General features: G+C 39.3%; 1 protein-coding gene across 1 annotated transcript in view; it reads left to right on the forward strand.

Annotated features, from left to right (window-relative positions):
- Window positions 1-1,410: 1,410 nt before the first annotated feature.
- Window positions 1,411-17,323, forward strand: part of LOC148409284 (forkhead box protein K2-like) — an 18,200-nt gene continuing 2,287 nt past the window's right edge. The window contains exons 1-8 of the mRNA XM_088439672.1: window positions 1,411-1,910; window positions 3,904-4,098; window positions 4,219-4,360; window positions 4,654-4,800; window positions 8,902-9,095; window positions 9,162-9,364; window positions 11,341-11,592; window positions 11,671-11,865. Of these exons, the coding sequence (XP_088295798.1) occupies window positions 1,615-1,910; window positions 3,904-4,098; window positions 4,219-4,360; window positions 4,654-4,800; window positions 8,902-9,095; window positions 9,162-9,364; window positions 11,341-11,592; window positions 11,671-11,865 (1,624 nt within the window). The 5' untranslated portion in view covers window positions 1,411-1,614. The remainder of the gene's footprint in view (window positions 1,911-3,903; window positions 4,099-4,218; window positions 4,361-4,653; window positions 4,801-8,901; window positions 9,096-9,161; window positions 9,365-11,340; window positions 11,593-11,670; window positions 11,866-17,323) is intronic.

A 17,323-nucleotide genomic window follows, 5' to 3' on the forward strand; every position in this document is an offset into this window, starting at 1 on the left:
AGGATTTCACCCTGCTCGGATGAATTTTGGAAAGTCGGTTGGTGCTTCACAAAAGCGTCACTTTCCATGACTAGTGTATTTAAAGAACAAATTTGCGAATGATATCCATAAGAATTGTTATGAGATTCTTCCTTTTGTAAAGCACGTTCAATTGTAAAAGTCAACGTTAATTACAATGTCAAGTGGTCACTAATCGCTATATGACGTAGTGAAGGGGTATCGGTCACTGCCCGACCCACTACGGTGGAAAAAAAAACGATTCGTGTGTGAGTCAAAACATTGTGAAAAGAACTCTACGCACACTATCGCGATCGCGCGCACGTAATTACGCAAGTAGGTTGTCTGCATGGTCAGTAGTGGACTACAGTTTGTAAACTAAACAACTGCAAGAAACTCCCGGTAGGATTTCGCTGGGGAACAGGAGTCAGTCAGAATGGACGTTTCATTCTGACTGACTCCGGTTGCCCTGAGACATAACTCCATTTAAAATAGCCTAAAATCGAATTCAAAAACCGAAAAGTATAAACGTAAACACAGCCAATATTGAACAAATCAGTTTTTCCTTCAATTGCTTCAGACAATAACATGCACTGCAAAATTACACTGAAAAAGCTGATGGAGAAATACTACTACTACTAGTCTCATAATGGATGTTGTGCTCGCGCAAAGAGTAAAGCAGCAAAATCCGCCTAATTTTGTCCACCTTAGTGATGTCATTTTGCCACTTGCTGTCAACTGAAGATGCCATCACAGATGCTCGGGGCCCAGGTAAAGACCAATCACAATTCAGCCTGCAAACGTCACATGAACAAACTCAAGAAAAAAATAAAACGTGAGCCATGACTGTGATAGATTGCCACCTTGCTGAGCTCAGACAGGAATAACTGTGACTTTCCGTTGACAACAAGTGACAAAATGGCCACTCTGAGATGGAATAAAATGGGTGGAATTTGCTGTTCAATTCATACTCCACAAAAATCATCGATTAGTGGGGCTGCAATAGCACTTTAAAAATGTTGTATGTGTGTGTGTGTGTGTGTGTGTGTGGGGGGGGGGGGGGTATCTTTCTCTTGAAGAAGCCAATGAGTATTGAATGAGATATGCTGCTGATAGATTATTTCCTGTTATTTTTAAATCAGTATGTTACGTTTTACGAACACGGCAGGCGTATAGTAGAAAGGTTATGCCCTATTCGATCCCCTCCATCACACTTGCAGTGCCAAGTCTTCCACCCTTCCATTCATCTGCGTGTCAGTCTGCAGGGCAACCTACCACATGGTTGCCTAAGCTATTTTTATTGTGGTTGCAATTGGTAAACACTACGGCATTGCCGATTAAAGGCGTGCTTCCCATTGGTCCCATTATACGTCTGTCACATCACTTCCGCCCGTTTGTCCGCTTTTGATTGGACGAAAAGCTGCTTTTTTTTTCCTCCTCGCGGCGGTGGGTCGGAGCCGCCGTAACCCCGGTCTGGCACGTTCTTTGCTATCTAGCTTTGTAAAATTAGGCGTTTCTTTCTCCAAAAAAATCAAACAGCCACGTCCCCTTAGCGCATCTACCTGTACGTTTTTTGCCCCAAACACTAATCCAAAAACCCACCAGATACCTCAGAAGATGGCGGTGGTAAGCGGTCTTTCGGGGTTGGCAGTAGCTCGGCTGGAGGGCCGAGAATTCGAGTATTTGATGAAGAAAAGGTCGGTGACCATTGGCAGGAATTCCTCGCAGGGCTCCGTGGATGTCAGTATGGGACACTCCAGCTTCATTTCCCGGCGGCACCTCGAGATTTTCACGGCGAGCGAAGATGGTACTGGCATGGGGGAATTCTACCTCCGATGCCTTGGGAAAAATGGGGTTTTTGTGGATGGGGTGTTCCAGAGAAGAGGAGCTCCACCTCTGCAGCTTCCACGAATGTAAGAATGTTGAAATAGCGCGCTTGAACCTACGACGTGTTGTGCGTTACGTTGTCCTGTGTTGTTGTTTTGTTGTCCGGTAGTGGTGTTGCACGTGCTGTGTCAAGGAACGCTCAGGGTTTGTATTGCGATAACGTCACGCCAAACCTCATTGCCAGAGATCCTAGTAGAATTATGTTTGTGTCTGGAGCCTATCAAATTACATCAATAGTATAATTTATTGCATCATTTGAATCGTTTTTAAACCAATTCTTATTCGGCGTACATGTTCTGACCCAAAAACGCAACAGTCATACAATACACCGCAGGGTTAGCAACACTGATGCGCTCGTTTACAGTCTTCTCATTTTGTTTAGGGCACAATTTTACCTACCTACGGTTTGGTTTTATTTATTTTCCATTTTATTGCATGCCGAGTTAAAGAGCATGATGTCATATTGTTCATATGTCCTCGAATCCTAGTGAAACGGTTACAGACCGTCATTGGTTTGGAATTTTCTTTAAAGTGGGTCAATTTTGTGTGTGGGTACCACCCTAGCTACATACTAGCATCGCGAGCACGCTAGTAAGCTACATTCGCGTGTTGCCAAAACATTCACCGTCGTATGATAGGCAACGTTTAGCTGACAAAATGGCGATTCCGTTTTGCTGCATTCTTGAAGCTCGCCATATTTTACTCGTGACGGTAGCTAATTGTTATCTAATAGGCTGGGATAGTTTTTCATAGTTAATGCAGATTGTTATTGTAAACTAATTTGATCAGTCGGTCAAACTTTGCCTCATGGTTCCAGTCAGTATGTTTCCACGCCTCGGTCTTCCGTTGCAGCCCAAAACAACCAGTAGCCTGTACAAACTCCAAACTTCCCCTGTAACTTGTTTACATTTTTGTATTTCATGAGAACATTTCAGTCAGACCCCAATTGGAACTTAATTAAAAAATAAATCGGGAACAAACATACATAGTCATTTTCATTCATCCAGTGCATTGGTTCTCAACTTGTTTTTCTTCAATGATGTACCCTTTGGAAGGTGGTAAGCACAATTAAGTGCTTTGTCCTCAGTGTCTAATTCAGTGCTTTTCAATTATATTTTGCAAAGCCCCTCCTACGAAAAAGAAAATCTTTCGCGCACACCCCTGCTTGCCTCGCTGACTTTAAATAAGATTGTCATCAATAAAAGTAATGAGTATACCTAAAATTGTATCCTTTGTAACTTTACCAAAATAAATAGAAATAGAATCGCAATGGAAATCAACTTTCAACATCTGTTAACTACTTTTTACAGCGTTTATACAGAATACAGGTTTGTCGAAAACAAAATAGGTGCATCAAAGTGCCTGAAATGGAAAAAAAAATGCCAATCCCTTATTTTATTGCAATTACTCTCTACATGAAGTTTGGTCATCTCCCTGATTTCTGCCGATAGTTTAAACAGGCAAAGATAGCCTTTATTAGGCACACGTTTTTCTATTTTTAAGTCCTATACTGGCAAGAATTTTCAACATTTTAGAGAAATTTAGGGGTGTGTTAGAATTTAAGCAATGGCCTAACGCTTTTGACCCTTTTGCCCGTTTATTGTCCAAAAGTGGACGCTGTGCATTTGCACTGAAATTTCTACGCATATTTCATCCTACAACTCCAGAAGCTTGTTTGTCTGCAGACTAATTGCATCACTAAATGCAGCAAGTATCCATATAAATCTCAAAAAGGTAAGCATTTTGCAAATGAGTCACTATAATACAAATTAGCAACAAGTTATTTAATTTTTCAATTAATGTGCTTTTAATTTGAAATGTAAAATCTACTGTTTCTGGCAGGGCATTAAAAAGCACAATAAATTAGATTGCTGATTACCTGCAGTAATCGTTAAAATCTCACATACCCCCTGGAAGTGCCTTCACATACCCCCACTTTTAGAACCGCTTACCTCGTAGTAGGAACATTAATTTCAATTATGTACCATTTACATCTTTATATTGTCTTCCTGTTTTCAGATGCTGCTTTCGATTCCCCAGCACAAGTATAAAAATCACATTCACTGCACTTTCAAGTGAGAAAAAGGAGCAGAGGAACGTGCCCGAATCACCGGTCAAATCTGTACAACCTCAAATTTCCCCACTTACCATCAACATTCCGGATAATATTGCCCACCTCATGAGCCCACTGCCTTCACCCACAGGCACCATAAGGTCAGTCAAAGTGGTTTCATTGTGTTATGTTAGTGACTTGGTTCTTGAAAGCAAAATAATTAAAAAAAACAAAAAAAAAACACTGACTAACATCTTTTTTTTGGGGTGCCAATTTCCCAGTGCTGCAAACTCATGTCCATCAAGTCCGAGGGGGGCGGGACTATCAAGCTATAGGAGCGGTCGGGTCCTGGCCTCAGATCTTATAGCAGATAATTCCCAATCAGAAAATGACAAGGAGGCATCAGGTGAAGACAGTCCAAAGGTGAGCAATGGTGTGAGCGCTGTTACTTCCAGTTCCACTGGATATTTGAATTGCATTTGAGCAATCACTTATATATTGAACAATAATGGGTATAAACGTGAAAGAACCTTTCACGTGCTTTGAAGAACCTTTCACGTGCTTTGATATCCTTGGCTACTCATTGAAGTCTAAAAATTGCCCAACACACTCTTCAGGGTAGACTTTGGAATACAGAACTCAATTGAAGTTGTGTGTGAACATTAGTTGTTTTTAGCTCACTTGAGTTTTTCTCTCACACCTCATGTTCTCTACAGGATGACTCCAAACCACCGTATTCATACGCACAACTGATAGTCCAAGCCATCACCATGGCTCCAGATAAACAATTGACACTGAATGGAATATACACCCACATCACTAAGAATTACCCCTACTACAGAACAGCTGATAAAGGCTGGCAGGTCAGTATGACTCTCACTTTTTAGAGAATGCTTTTTAATGCTTTTTCATACATCTTATTGGAATTTGAATTACTGCAGGGATGGTCCTTTTTTTTTTTTTTTTTCCCCTCAAGCTGACCAACTTTGAAAATGAGGTGCACACTAAAATTTCCAAAACATTTATTTACAAATCGGTGTAGTATTTTTTTTAATTAATTTATTTTTTTATATTCACAATTTAAAAAATGTTGTGTACCTACATGAACCCATATTGGATGACACAATTACATTACAGGTATATATGAACAGCTTTACTTTGGAATAATTTAAAAAAACAAGGAGAAAACTATTCTTATTTATTAAATGCAGTGAAACCTCGAGTTACGATCGCGTCTGTACAGGGTTTTTTTTCTTCACATTCCAAAAATTACTGAGCATATGAAAGAAACAAAATGAAGTAAAACAAAACTTGAAATCTCAAAACCCCCTTTTGAGATAAATGCCACATGAGAGTCCACTGCTCATTAATATGGCTGCTCGTTGAGGAGGAGTGGATATTATTTCGCTTATCGGGAACTTACTACAGAGGACATGAACACTATGAGGACGAGGACAATAAAGCCCAAGATACTGTATGACTACAATGGCAGAAACAAATGAAATGTTATCTTCGTACCATGAAGTTTTCTTTTTCTGAGTTTTTCCCCTCCTCTGCTGCCTCACTCACAGTTTGTTACAATTATTGTGGTGTTTTTGAAGCGCTTGGAATGATTTACATGTCAAACACGATTCATTATATGCCAAAAATCATGATAAGGAAGCCACTCAGGGCCAGTTTGAAAAATCGAAAGTATCACCAAAATAAGTTGTTTCATAACCGGATACGCGATACATTGGAAACCGAACATCACATTTCAATACGTGTATTGTGTCACTTTGTATCGCGATATATCGATATATCATTATTATTGTCCTGCACTAGTTTTAGAGAAATTTTTGGGCACGTTAGAATATACGCTACGGACGCTTTCGACCTTTTTGCCCTTTTAGACTATCAGCCGAAATCGTCTGCTGTGCCGAGTGAAGGGTTAATCCAGCGACAGTTCTTTAATGTTACTTATTGATAGGCTGACAGCGTTTTCTTGCCAATGCCATGTGATCCTCCCACAATACCTTCACAATCGACCTGTAGATCACGATAAATGTTAAGTTATTAAGTAGTGGGCCATAGTGACTGAGCCTTTAGGGGGGCCTGCACACTCACTGCAGCAAGCCGGAAGGACAATGATGCAAGCAGTTACAAGAAGCAAAAGACACATTTACTGTACATGACACAACAGGGTGTTTGTCCAGAAAGCTTGTGTTGGAAGAGAGAACGTTATGGCATTGGCTTTCATGGCCGGCAGTCAGAACAAGCCGAAAAGATGCTGCAAGCTAATTTCTCCATTGCAACACTGACAGAAGAGAAGAGTACAGCAAAAGTGAGCGGTGTCGTGCAAATGTTTGAAGAGCAACAGGTTAGGAAATGTGACACATTTCAACTATTTACCTTCAAAGAGAAATCTAATTAGTTTGAATAATTTTGTGTCAAGCAAACTCGTTCCACGCTGGTCGCAATTAAAGCGGCAATAGATGTCGAGAGATCGAGCAGAGATCATTTATCCATCAACTGCGCGTTAACATGCACTCGTCATTTTCAGTGTGACGCTCTTTTACGTAAAGGTGATTAGTGATCACTGTACTGAAGATGTGTTCTTTACTCTGGTGAGCAGTTGCTGGGCCGAATAGGTCATATACCACTCCATGGTATCTAGCATTGCAAGATTTTATGGATGTCTGGATAGTTTTAGTGGGTTAGTGCAGCATAGGTGATTGTTCTTTTGAGTATACAGTATATGCTGGAGGTTTACATTCTCCTGGAGTATCATAACTTTTTATTTTTCTGACGCTCTGGCTGTTTGCAGGAAGCCTTAGAAGGAGTGCGGTCTTAGCGCGTCACATTAACGCCCAACTCATTTTAACCGTGGCGTGGGCCACGTTGTAGTTATTGTTTTTGTTGGAGGGCCGTTACAACTTTGAAGTCAAATGAATTTGAAGTATGATCATCACACATTTAGTTAGTTTAGAAATCAAAGGCAAGTAAAACTTTTGAAAAGGGGATACAGTAACAAAAAAAGGTGTTTATCAAAAAATTCAAGATTCAAGAGGATTATCCTCATATACATAGTAATACCACACAATTAAATTCTTATTCTGTTAACTTCCCGGAGCAGACTACATTCTATAATCGAGCAAATAATAAGGTAGGCAATAAAACAAAAAACAAACCAAAAAACAGTAATAGAGCAATAAGGGCAGTAATAATGAACCATTAATAAATGAATAGACTTACATTCTGAGCATATTACGGAGTAGATTGAGTGGAAGAAACCGTATACATATGAGGAAGATAGGGAAAAATATCATGTAGTGCAAAAAAAGACAACTTGCAAATGTGACATTTTAGCCAGAAACTTGAAGTCATAATTTGCATTTTGTGGGCCACGTGAAATGCTAGGATGGACCAGAAGTAGCCTCCAGCCCTTCAGTTTGACACCTGTGTCTTAATGCATTGAAAATGAAAGAAACTCAAAAACCTATACCAGCTCTAAACTACACTGTATGTAAATTACCTTGTTCAAAAACTTGACGCTTTAACCCGGAAAAGTGCAGACGGTAAAAACTAAATAAATAAATAAACTGGGAAAATTAATGATTAAAATGTATACCACAAGCACAGTAATTTGCCTTATAATTAAGACACTAATTTTCAAACAATTTTTGCAATATTGTGGAAACATGTGATTAAGTGAGTTTTTCAATAGCAGCAGAGAGAGAAAAAAATATGAATACGGGAAGAAATAAATAATACTGAAAATTACTGTAATTGGACCCCTTGTATTGTATTCTTGGCTGTCTCACAAACACAGCAAATAAATAATATTATGCTGCCGGTGAAGTCTTTGGTTGCTATTCTTTAGGAGGGAGTCTTTTATCATATACTGCTGGTGAAAATTCAACCAGCGCAGAAAATAACTCATTTGGAATTGTTTCAATCCATCAGTATTGAAATAACACTTAACAGTAATGTTGCTAGTTGACATTTAAGATGATCAATTAATAGGTAGCTTCAAATGGCAATTTACATTTCCGGTAAAAGATCTAATCTAAATATTGTTGTTTGTTCTGGGTTCTTTCTTGTTTGGTACACAGTAGTCCTAAAAATAATAAAAATAAAATCTTATAAGTCTGAGAGAAAACCATTGTTTTAAATAAAATTAATCCACGCGGTCAGTTTGAATAGAGGTGTTTATCGACATTAATTTAAGTCGTGACTCAAAATCGAACAGATTCAGTAAATTAATGCCTTGTCTCAAGGCAACACAGTTGACTTTTTTGTTTGTAACCAACCATCCAAACAACATTTATTAGCACGTTGTCCAATTCCAGTTTCTGTCTTTTTGTTTTATTGTCATTTAGTAAAAGAAATGAAAATGCTGAACTCCAGTATTTCTGCTCGGAGGCAACATTCATGGCCAATTCATAGAACGCACTCACATTGGCGGCATCTTTTTCACAGAATGTCCCAAGATCATACTCAAAATTGTAGATGAGTGTCCTGTGGAAAGTGATGACACACTTTTGCTACGAACATACACTCCAGTTATAGAGCGCTCGGATTGGCACCTTTGAGGATATTGTGTGTGTAAAAGTGGGACACAAACACTCTTGATGTAATTATTGTTCTTTTTACTTGGCGCACCATTTGTGAAGGAAACAGAATGTAGTGGAACACAATCTGCAAAAAAAAAAAAAAAAAAGAAGGCAAAAATCTTTACAACTGCTTTTAGGAGCCAATATTTATTTTCAGTGAAAGGAAATACATTTTAGCAACAAATTTTCAAAATAAAAATCCTAACTCTTTGTTGAAATGTCTTAATGTCTTTCCTCTCTCTCTCTCTCTCTCTCTCTCTCTCTCTCATATATATAAGAATGTACTGTATATGTGTGAGCTTGACTCTTATCTTAATAATATTATAGTATTAGCTATTCATTAATTTGTGTGTGACTGTATGTGTGTAGAACTCCATTCGCCACAACCTGTCCCTCAACCGGTACTTCATCAAAGTAGCCCGCTCCCAAGAAGAACCTGGGAAAGGATCATTCTGGAGGATCGATCCTGCTTCTGAAGGCAAACTCATCGAACAAGCCTTCAGGAAACGGAGGCCCAGGGGAGTGCCTTGCTTCAGAACCCCTGTTGGACCCCTCTCCTCTAGGTACATTTCTTATTATGACGGTACCGTGTAGCGGCATTGACTAAATTCGATCTCCTCTTTTTCCAGGAGCGCTCCTGCTTCCCCCAATCACACTGGGGTGCTGTCGGCCCACTCCAGTGGCGTGCAGACCCCAGATAGCCTCTCCAGAGAAGGGTCCCCGGTCCCCATGGAACCAGAGCCAAACCCGGCACCAACTCCCACACCAACTGCCACCGTCCAGCCTAAACTTGCTGTCATCCAGGAGGCTCGCTTTGCACAGAACTCCACTGGTAAAAAAAATATATATATATTGCCATGAGTGAATTAATACATTAGGTCAGTGGTTCACTCATTTCTTACACCAGGGGTGTCAAAATCATTTTTGCCACATGAAGGCAAATATATTCTCAAATAGGCCAGAATGGTAAAATACAACCTAAAAACAATTTGTGTCACTTATATATAGATTTTTGCCGTATACAGTGATCCCTCCTACTTCGCGTTCTCAGTTATCGCAGTCTCAGTACTTTGCGGGTTTTTCCAGGGAAAATTAAAAATATTTAAAAATAAAAAATAATTTAAATGCGCAAAAATTGAAAAAAAATGAAAAAAGCAGAAAAGTACATTACACAGTACTGTATTCATCAAACAACTAAGTAATAATAGTTAATAACTATGTGAAGAATTCTTCAAGCGTTAGTTCGTGACGTTTATTATCTTATTTTGAAATGCATGCTTTTAATTTGTCGGGTCGCGTTGCATTTCCGTTTCCTGTTTTACGTTCTCTGAGAGTCATTCGGCTCGTAGTGAATGACAACGTGAGCTCATATTTATAGTTTATTATCATTTATGTTGATAACGCACGCTACTGCCTATGTTTAGTAAGCGATGAGTGTTTATTCTGTTTATGTGTTCGTTTGTGTAGAGGTTGCACTTTACATTTAGTAGTTGTTAGTTGTTGCTAACCCGCTAATGTCGGCTAAAAATACAGTAAATTCATAGATTAAAGTTCGGCAAGTGTTTATGTGTTAGTTTACAGACTTAAAGATTGTTATTGATTTATTATTCAACAGACACTACATGATACACCATACATGAGCCAAAATAAGTGTGAAGTTCAACGTGATGACTTGCGTACTCTCTCAGCGGAGTCTTGGTGCAGACAACCAGTCCTGAGAACAAATTCTCAACAAAGTAATATTAGTTATTTAATGAATATACAATAATGTTAATAAGGATAATGTAATGTTAAATAATAGAAAGGAAATAAAATACTCAAAAAATACAAAAAAAGGATTGTTTATGGTTACTGCGGCTATATTGGGGCGTACATAAAAATCTAGGGACTGATACCCTACTTCGCAGGTTCCAGACTTCGCAGGGGTTGACACCCCCCATTAACAGCTAAGTAGGGGGATCACAGTAAATATAAAAGAACAATTTTTTTCAGTCCAGTTTATATCCCAATAAAACATTTTCCCTCACACTGCATGAAAGAAAAGAACATTTTAAAGATATTAATGAAAATAAATACATTTAAAATAAAAATTAATACGATGAAATGCAAATATCTGGAGGAAGGAAAAGGCCCCAATCAAAATCTGTGGTTGTAAAACTTTGCAAGAACTGCAGTGAAGTGTGACGAATTAAACAAAATGAAAGTGTTTAATTTTTGACACTGGGTGGCACCCACATAATGATATGCACAGTGGAAGTTGTAAAGCCTTTAAGAAGTCACATTCCATCGGTCCATCCATTTTCTGTAGCCGCTTATTCTCACAAGGGTCGCAGGCTTGCTGGTGCCTATCCCAGCTGACTTTGGGCAGTAGGTGTCACGTCAAATACAGAAATGCTGCGTGCTGTAAATATAAAAAAAAAACCAAGACAGATTGTTTATAATTCAACACAGACAAAAGCTAAATGTCTGGTAATGGCCTAGGCGGCACCCGAGAACTGAACAGAACTGAATGAATCTGGCTTACAATGATTTTGATTTAGTTTAGGATGTCAAATTGACATGTCAGACTATTTTGACCTTAGTGGCGGTATCTGACGTGTTAGGTGCCTTTTGTATTGTTGGATTGGTTATGTGATTGCAGGTGCATCATTTGTAATGAAGAGCACTAGGCATTGTTCAAAAATTCTGTGATCAACGCTGGTGAAAAATGGTGCTAAATTTGTCCATTGCTTTAAAATGTATTTGATAAATGGGGGTTAATAATGGATGGGGATAATGACGTCACTCCGCGACTGTGTCAACCATCAGGTTCTCCACTCACGAATCAGCCCGTACTGATTGCCGTGCAACGGCAGATGCCTCAGACGACCATGAAGCCTGTGACGTACGCCGTGGCCACGCCGGCCATAGTGACGACCACCGTCAGTCCCGCGCCCGTCATGCAAACGGTGCACGTCGTCCATCAGATCCCCACCGTTACCATGACAACAGTCGGAGCGCAGCCCGCCGCTCCGTTGAAAGCAGACTCTCAGGAGAATGGGGAGCATCAAGAGATCAAAGGTTTGCTCGCTCGTAGCTACGTCTCTCCAGTCGGTGTCAGATTTGCTCATGGTGGTGTCATCCTCTTTTTTGATGTAGTGAAAGTGGAGCCGCTCCCTACCATCACAACCTCGTCTATAGGCGGAGTCAGTCGCATCATCCAGAGTTCTCAGGCCGCTCCCCTGACTACAGTAACCATCATGCAACAGGCTCCGCTCGGTCAGCACCAGCTTCCCATAAAGGCCATCACACAGAATGGCACTCACCTGGTCCCTATCAGCTCTACTGCCACAGGTGATCCTCCCACACCACCACACAAATAAGACCATACGAAGCAGACTTTAAAAAGACACCAGTGATATTATTGATAGGACTACTCATTATTAAAAAGAAAACAAATACAGTAAATAATTAGAGGCTCTGTTATTAACTAATTCACGACTGCGATTGACAGAGTGCCGTAATTCCCCAAATAGAACTTTTTTTTTTTTTTTTTCCAAAAAATGAAGGCCAAATGTGTGGGTGCGTCCCTATAAACGGTAACTTTAAAATGATTATTATTTGTTTTATTCGACACCATTTGAGGAAGATTGATGCAATTGCGCAATTTTAAATCGGCCGCATTCTTACTTACAATTACCGTAACGGGTGGACATCAGGTCGCTGTTAGCAACCAGTGCCTGTTGAAGCTAACAGCAGCTCCTGTTAAGTGAGACTGTTGCGGCTTTATTTTCAATAAAAGGACCAAGCAAGCTGTACCTACGTTTGAATTCCATCCTTGTTCACACACAGCAATACGTATGACTAAAACTGAGATGATCATGTGAAAGTTATATTTCCAGCCGATTCAGTTAAAAGTGCACCGGTTAGAGAACACGAAAATGTATTCCATTTGACCCGTTTATTAGTTGCTGTCTTTTGGCATATACAGTATACACAATCAAGTTGGTGAAACATGGATGCTGCCGGGTATTTATGGTAAAATAAACTCGAACCGCGTCACGAGGAAAAGGAAAAAATCTGCTTGGAGCGCATTCAACGTTCGACTGGTGAGGTGTTCACTGACCGTTCACAATGTGGGAAATCTGAAACGCATGTTAATTTAACCCGCAACAAATATATAACTTACAGATAGGAACAAAAGGAAATATGAGGAAATTGCAAAGGAGAGATTTATCCTGCTTTGCTATATTTTTTACATTGTTGGTGCATCCTATACACGGTAACACAAAAAAAACCAGAATTTGACCTTAAATTCAAAAGATTAATAAACAACAAAAAGGACTTCTGACATTTATTTTCTTCAACAGACTTTAACGGATGCTGTTGTAACCAATTATTGTCTGTATTTGAGACAAGACCCAATTTTATGTTTCAACCATCAGGAGGAATTCTACCATTTTCTTTTGTCAACAGCCAAATGATTACAAAATAACATGACGTTAAAACATTGTTCATCTTCTCTATCTCTGAATCGCTCAAGCCTTTAGTTTAGTTTGACAAAGAACTTTGCTGTGCTCATTACATTGACGTCTTTGCTGCTAACATTAGCCGTGGCTGCTTTTGCACCTAGGTGCTTTTCATTTATGTAGTGGCCTAAACTTGAGGTACTGTTGTCTTAAGCAAGCTCCTTCTTACAAAAAATGCACATCATTCTACCATTATAAAAAGTACACTTTTTATCTTCAAGTTGAATTTGCCATTCATCAGATGGACAACTCTCATATACAGTTCCATTTTCATATCTTCCTCCTGCCCTCCCACCCGCAACACGGGCCTATCGGGTTATGTCAAACACGATGACAGCCAATCAGTGCCCATTGTTATCAGGGTGTGATTGACATTTGTTTTCCAGCCACCAACAACTCAAACACAAGAAGCCCGCATACAAAAAGTAGACATTTTAGAGAATCAAAATTGGATTCACGCGATAAAAAAAATAACACTTTTAATAGGATTCTTGCTAATTGAACTCAATTGAGCTATTTAACATCGCAAGGAAAAATATATGAGGCTGGTTTATCAAGAAAAGCTATATTAAAATCTCCCAATCAATGTGTGTCATTTTCTTGTTCGTCATCTGACAGATTTCCTGAGAGCATGTTGTCTCAGCAAATAGCTTTCCTTTGCGTTTATGAGCTTGATTTAATATAACCAGAAAAACTATAAAGGTGTTTGGGTGCAGCATTTCATGATAAACTTTCATAGGAGGGCGTCGCTCGGTCATTTACAATCCTGTCAGCATGTGGACCCTCTTACCTCTGTGTTGGTCTGTTATTGTAAGTTTATCCAAACTGTAACCGTCGTTCCGTCAGTCAATTATTACATAATCATTTCTGGCACTATCCCCTCCCAAAAAAAAAAAACATGGCCAAGAAAATAGCAAACCAAAAGACAAAGCTAAATCTTACAGCCTTCCCTTGAGTCACTCAATCATCTTAACAAGGTAGACAAGCTTATGATTAAACACACTTAACCCACACCACAATAACTAGCATTCATGAATCGACACGTGTGCTGCACGCTGGTGTAATGCTTTCATTCAGTAGACTGCAATATGGAATCACGCCCACTACTGGTATTGAGTGCCTTCAGCCTCTGGAGGAATTCTTTCCAAAGTCATTCACTAAAAGACACAATTGAACACGTCACATACGCTACAAGTAGAAAGCTAATTTGTGCTTAGCTTAATTGCCTTTTTGGCAGGAATTTAAAAACTTCTATCTTGCTATTTCTGGCTGCAAGCCAGAGTATGATTGTCACTTTGCAATATGCACATTGGTTATTTGAATGCTGTCACTTTCTTGCAAATGCGGAAATGCATCCTAGAATGCCTTGCTTAATTATGTACAAGCGATTTATTCATTCAAATCATATTTAAAAAGCGAATTAGCTCCAAAAATTACTCTCAATTTTAAGCATTGGTTTTGATTAGGCCTGTGCAATGAACGCTGCTGCTAGCTGTACTTGCATTAACTTAAACCTGATGTTCTACTGCCCTCGCTCCTATGAATGACAATTCTATAAGTACCTTCACTATGAAAATTGAGATATCAATGACACAAAAGGCTTTTTCTTGTCTGTCCTCTCACTGAAAACCAGCATCTCTACTTCACTCTCTTTCAATGTCATCATCTGGCTGTGTCTCCATTTCTGCCTCATTAGTCGCCTTTATGGCACAGAAGAATGATGTCCTTTTTTCTTTTCATTTTGAAAAAAGCACTATGTAAAAAGCAAGGGGAAGAATACACAACAGTTCAGCTTTTGAGCAGTTCAAAAACCAAACATATGACATTAGTTTAGCTAAGCAAGAGATGGGAGTGTGTTTTACTTCATTTGAGGAACAATTTTCTAATTACTGTATGACAAACTTGCTTGCTCATTTATTTATGTATTTACTCTAGGTTAAACCAAGGTGCCCGAAGCATTTTTTTTTAAAGAAAAAACACTTTATTACATTTATTGTTATAATTATTACCGTATTTTCCCAAATATAAGACTTTTAAAAAGTATGAGTGTGTCCGATAAACTGTAACTTTAAAGTTAGATTTAAAAAAAATAAATAAATTTAGGCGCCATTCGAGGAAGATTGATCTGTCAAAGCCGAGTTTAAAGCTTAGATTTGCATTTTTACATCTGATGCATTTTTACTAACAATAATTATTGTAACGGAAGAGCAAATGGGCAGACATCAGGTGACTGTTAGCAACAAGCGCCTGTTGTAGCTAACAGCAGCTCGTGTTTGCTGAGGTCGTTAAGGCATTATTTTCAATAAAAGAAGCGAGCAGACTGAACCGATGTCTGAGTCCATCCTTGCCCACACAGAAATATTACTAAAACGGAGATGATCATGTAAAGGTTATGATGTCTCCATCTGATTCAAAGGTGGCGAACTGTGTGCACCGGTTTGAGAAACGAGAAAGGTATTGCTTTTGACTCTTTTGTCAATTGCGGGCTTTTGGCATATACATACAGTCATGAATTGGTTTAACACAGATTGTGCGCAACTTTGTTTATTAAAGGCAAAAAGAACTTTGAGCTGTGTCGCAAGGAAAAGGAAAAACAACTACTTAGAGCGCATTCACTGTTTATACTGCTGCTGCGTTCACTGACCACTCACAATGCGGGAAATACAGTCAGCCCCCTACTTACGAGCATCCTGATTTGCGAACATTCCGCCTTACGAGCGTGGATCAGGGAGAATTTTGTACTCCGCTTACGAGCAAACCTCTCGTCTTGCGAGCATTCCGTCAACCCAGCCATTGAGTATGTAGAAATGTTCTCGCCTAACCGCATCAATATATTCAGCAGTTGCGTCATCTACAACCATTAATAGATACTTATGGCGGTAACGTGAACGCTATTGGTCTTACAATCTCACACTGACTGTCTCACTCACGGTGTCTAAATATATTACCATTTAAGTGTAGTGTTTGTACAGCTAAAGGGAAAAACAGCTGACATGAAATTAAATGTGCCGATTGCAGGACAAAGAATTGTCATTGGTTTAAATGTGTGGTTTTTTTTTAATTAATTGTCAATACATTCCAACCGTTTAAAAAAAAGTGCGAATAATTATCAGTCAGTCAAGGAGACGCCAATATGCTATTGGTCGATTAAGGTCACCCAGTCTCACTCACGGAGATGCTATTGGCCGGCGTCACACGTCAATCACAGAAATGCCGATATGCTATTGGCCGAACGCCTTTATCTAGCTTGATGGGACAGGATGGAAGGAAGTAGACAAAATGAGTGAAAAACGGAATGTTTTGAAGACTTTGCAAACTTTATCTGTTAGACATAGCTTCTAAAATTACTAGCAGCGGTAAAGGAAGAAATAAGAGGATGATGTTTTAGTATCTCCGTGATTTGCACCATGACTGAAAGAGTTACTGTTACACTGTAAGACCAATAGCCTATATGCGTTGCCGTATTAACTCAAGAGGTTAATCTCTGCACCCTATAACGGGTGATGATACAGCGCCATATAATGGTTGCTAGACAAGATTTCATGTCAGGTTAGTCGGCGATCTTCCGATATGCATTGGGACAGCGTCATTGTTGCAATTCTGTGAGTTGTAACCAAAGGTGAACTGACGCTCGAACAAGCCATAAGTGTGCTGCCTAGTAAATGCAACACACACAACCACCTCTCCGCTTCCACCGTGCTCAATTCACGTCGGGAAAAACAGTTGACATGAAATTAAGTGTGCCGATTGCAGGACAAAAAAGCGTCACAGATTTAAATGTGTTTTAATCAATAAGATGTCAATACATTCCAACCGTTTAAAAAAAAAGTGCAAATAATTATCAGTCAGTCAAGGAGACGCCAATATGCTATTGGTCGATTAAGGTCACCCGGTCTCACTCACGGAGATGCTATTGGCCGGCGTCACACGTCAATCACAGAAGTGCCGATATGCTATTGGCCGAACGCCTTTATCTAGCTTGATGGCACAGCTGGTTGGGATGGAAGGAAGTAGAGAAAACCCTGACTGAAAAAGTTACTTTGACACTGTAAGACCAATAGCATATCTGATTTACCGTATTGACTTAGAGCATTCATCTCTGCTCATCTTTGCTTATCTCAGCACAAGTCACGTCTTTCCAAAGGTAAAAGTCATTTATCCTTTGTATTTGTTATTTAATGCAGCTGTACAGTAGATTATGACACTTAATATTAATTTATGTATACAGCGTGATGATTTTACCTAAGGCTTCTGCGCGCGTTGCACGCACTCACGAATTAACA

This window comes from Hippichthys cyanospilos, chromosome 17 (genome assembly GCF_059441005.1).
Source record: "Hippichthys cyanospilos isolate Australia breed blue-spotted pipefish chromosome 17, RoL_Hcya_1.0, whole genome shotgun sequence".
Taxonomy (NCBI): Eukaryota; Metazoa; Chordata; class Actinopteri; order Syngnathiformes; family Syngnathidae; genus Hippichthys; species Hippichthys cyanospilos.